This window comes from Cyprinodon variegatus, unplaced genomic scaffold (genome assembly GCF_000732505.1).
Source record: "Cyprinodon variegatus isolate N-32 unplaced genomic scaffold, C_variegatus-1.0 Scaffold1899, whole genome shotgun sequence".
Classification (NCBI taxonomy): domain Eukaryota; kingdom Metazoa; phylum Chordata; class Actinopteri; order Cyprinodontiformes; family Cyprinodontidae; genus Cyprinodon; species Cyprinodon variegatus.
The window spans coordinates 27254-30091 of NW_015152352.1; the positions used below are offsets into that span (position 1 = coordinate 27254).

The following is a 2838-nucleotide window of genomic DNA, read 5'->3' on the forward strand; positions in this document are numbered from 1 at the left end:
CAAGGACCAGCCAAGGACCAGCCAAGGACCAGCAAAGGGCCAGCCAAGGACCAGCCAAGGACCAGCCAAGGACCAGCAAAGGGTCCATCAAGGAAAGTGGGGAAATTTTGAATGCCTACTACTGTTAGTCCTAATGATTGGTTTTATATTGATGCTGCTACCTTCTGAAATCCCATAAAAGTCTGCAGGTCATTTTTTTTCGCTCACAGCATTCCTCGTCTGTTTTTTCTTTATCAGTTAATATATAAGAGGACAGTCTGTAAGATGTGATGACTGAGTTTTCTGAAGGAGTTTTGATGGACTATTTGGTTGCAGATAGACAGTGAAAACCTACAGTAAAAACAAACATTTAAGAGTCATTAAACCCAACAAGAGGAGTTAAGAATCCCTATTTTAACTAGTTTAACTAAATGATAGAAGACATGACCAGTGAAAAACCTTGTATGGACAGATTGGCCTCCTGCTCTGTTCTCCCTCGTGTTCTATAAACCTCTCAGTTTAACTTATAGAAATCCCAGTCAACATGTTAACGAATGCAGAGCTGTAAGCCGGAAGGATCAGAAGATCTTAAAACCCTTGAGCAGGGTGAGTGTGGCAGCCCTCCGTTTGCTCTGAGCCCTGGAAGTCTTCACTGTGACCAGCTTGGCGGTGGCGGGAGCCGGCAGCTCCTTGTAGTCCAGAGCGGAGAAAGAGTGGACGCCAAGCAGCGCTTTGTCCTCGCTGACGTAGGCGGCACTGAGCAAATTCCTGCGTTCGTTGCATGGCTTGGCTCTCCGCACAGCTTCATAGAAGATGTGCTGTACGGAGTGGAAGTCACGACAAGCAGAAACCTCAAAAAACAAGCAGCCGTAGCGAGTCGCCAAGGCCTCAGCATCACTCTGACTCACCTGCCTGAGAGAAAACATCAGCAGAAAGGACTGAATGTTCTGATCTCCCCACTCAACCAATTCCTTGTCTAATTTGGGGGGTGGGGGTACAATTTCCAAATCCAAGTTATACAAAAAAATAAAATAAAGACTGGGTCATTGATGTCTTTTATAACTGATACAGAATAATAGAAAATGTCTGACCAAAAGTATCAAAGTATTTTCTTATTGATTTAATCTTCATTCGGAAACTAAGAAATGGATATTTAAAATGTGTAATATGTATAATTAGAGTGTAAATGTCAAAAACGTAGAGTCACTGTATTTATTTCCAATTATCTGAGACTGAATCTAATGTCATTTATGAAAACAATTATGATGAAAGAATATTTCTTCATATCATTTTAGACCATAATTTGAGACTGATTAATAAAACATGGAGATAAAAGCAGAAAAAGCTGGTTTTTTTATATAAATCTTAAACACCAGGTAACAAAAAAAAAATGGTTCAATTATATTTCTAACACTTTAAACTCTTTTAAATGTAAAAAAGGTTTAGCAAATCATGCGAAAGCGCAGAAAAGTAATGTTTTAGTGTTTAACCAAATTTAAAACATTTAAGAAAATTAAAACCCAATTATTATTCAAAAAGGCTTCTTGTAGATCATCTTTAACAATATTTTGTCATTGCAAATAAAGGCCCAGCTGCTCCAAGGATTGTGAAGCGAGTCGACTTTAACAGAATTTGACATAATCTGCTGCTCTGGGTTGTTTGGTTTTGTTCAAGTTTTCGCTTTGGGTTTCAGTCGGACTTACATGTTATTCTGTGTTTGCTGCTAAGATTTATATCACTTTTGAATTGCCTCTCATTGTAGTTTAATCCTAATTTAATCGACTATTCAGCATTCTTTTGTCTTTGCTCTTGTTATCTATTTATTGTTTACAGTTACCTACATAAGTTATGTTTCCAATGGCATCATAGTTATCTTAAGTTATCTCCCTTCTCTTAGCCTCTAGTTTCTCCCTAGTCGTTCTGTATTTTCTAGTCATTCTGTATTTTCTAGTCATTCTCCTATAGTTTCATTTAAGTTCTTTCCAAGTTATATTTCAGCCCTGTTGCATTCCCTGTTTACTCTCTGTTGCCCCCTAGTGCCCCTCTCCTTTCCCCTTAGCTCCCTTCTAGCTAATTCTTTCCACACCTGCTCCCAATTAGATGATTGCTCCATTCGTTGTTCTGTTTGGCACATATACTCCTCTTCTGCAGTTACCTATAGCTGGAGTATCGTCATTTCCGTCTAAAAGTCCTGTCACACCTTGATGATTTAGACCAGTGTATGCCTGATGTATAAAAACTCTGGCAAAAACGCTGACATGCGTTGGATAAGTTATGGGCATGTTTTGGATAAGTTATGAGCACGCTGAAGCACGCTGAAAAACGTTGGCATACTGCAAGTATGTCAGGAAATTTGGAACATGCTCCAAATTTCTCGTATGCGGGGGTATGTCATACGTGGGCCATAAGTTACAGGAAAGTTATCTGATCATTGACATATGTTAAGTGTAAGTTACTCATAAGTCACGGCGTCTCATCGGCATATACAAGTTACCAATGAGAAACTCCTGCGTAACTTATCCAGAACTTCTCTCCAACATATCAGCGTATCAGACGTGTTCCAGACGAGCGCTGAACGTGTTTCTAACTTCCAGCTACTGTATAATGGCGTATTGGCAGCGTTTTGGTATAAAGGGGGTTCACAGGAGGAAACCTTTACTTACCTGTAACTTATGGCCTACGTATAACCATACACTGGCATATGTACTCGCCGTATGTTGACTTGTGCCAATGTACTTCAGCGTGCTCATAACTTATAAAAAACATACCCATAACTTATCCAATGTATGAAAGCGTTTTTACCAGATGTTTCATACATCAGGCAGACGCTGGTCTAAATCATCAAGGTGTGACAGGGGT

General features: G+C 39.5%; 1 protein-coding gene across 1 annotated transcript in view; it reads right to left on the bottom strand.

Moving 5' to 3' along the window:
* Window positions 1-227: 227 nt before the first annotated feature.
* Window positions 228-2838, bottom strand: part of rasl12 (RAS-like family 12) — a 6836-nt gene continuing 4225 nt past the window's right edge. Inside the window, exon 3 of the mRNA XM_015404926.1 lies at window positions 228-891. Coding sequence (XP_015260412.1) covers window positions 558-891 — 334 coding nt within the window. The 3' untranslated portion in view covers window positions 228-557. The remainder of the gene's footprint in view (window positions 892-2838) is intronic.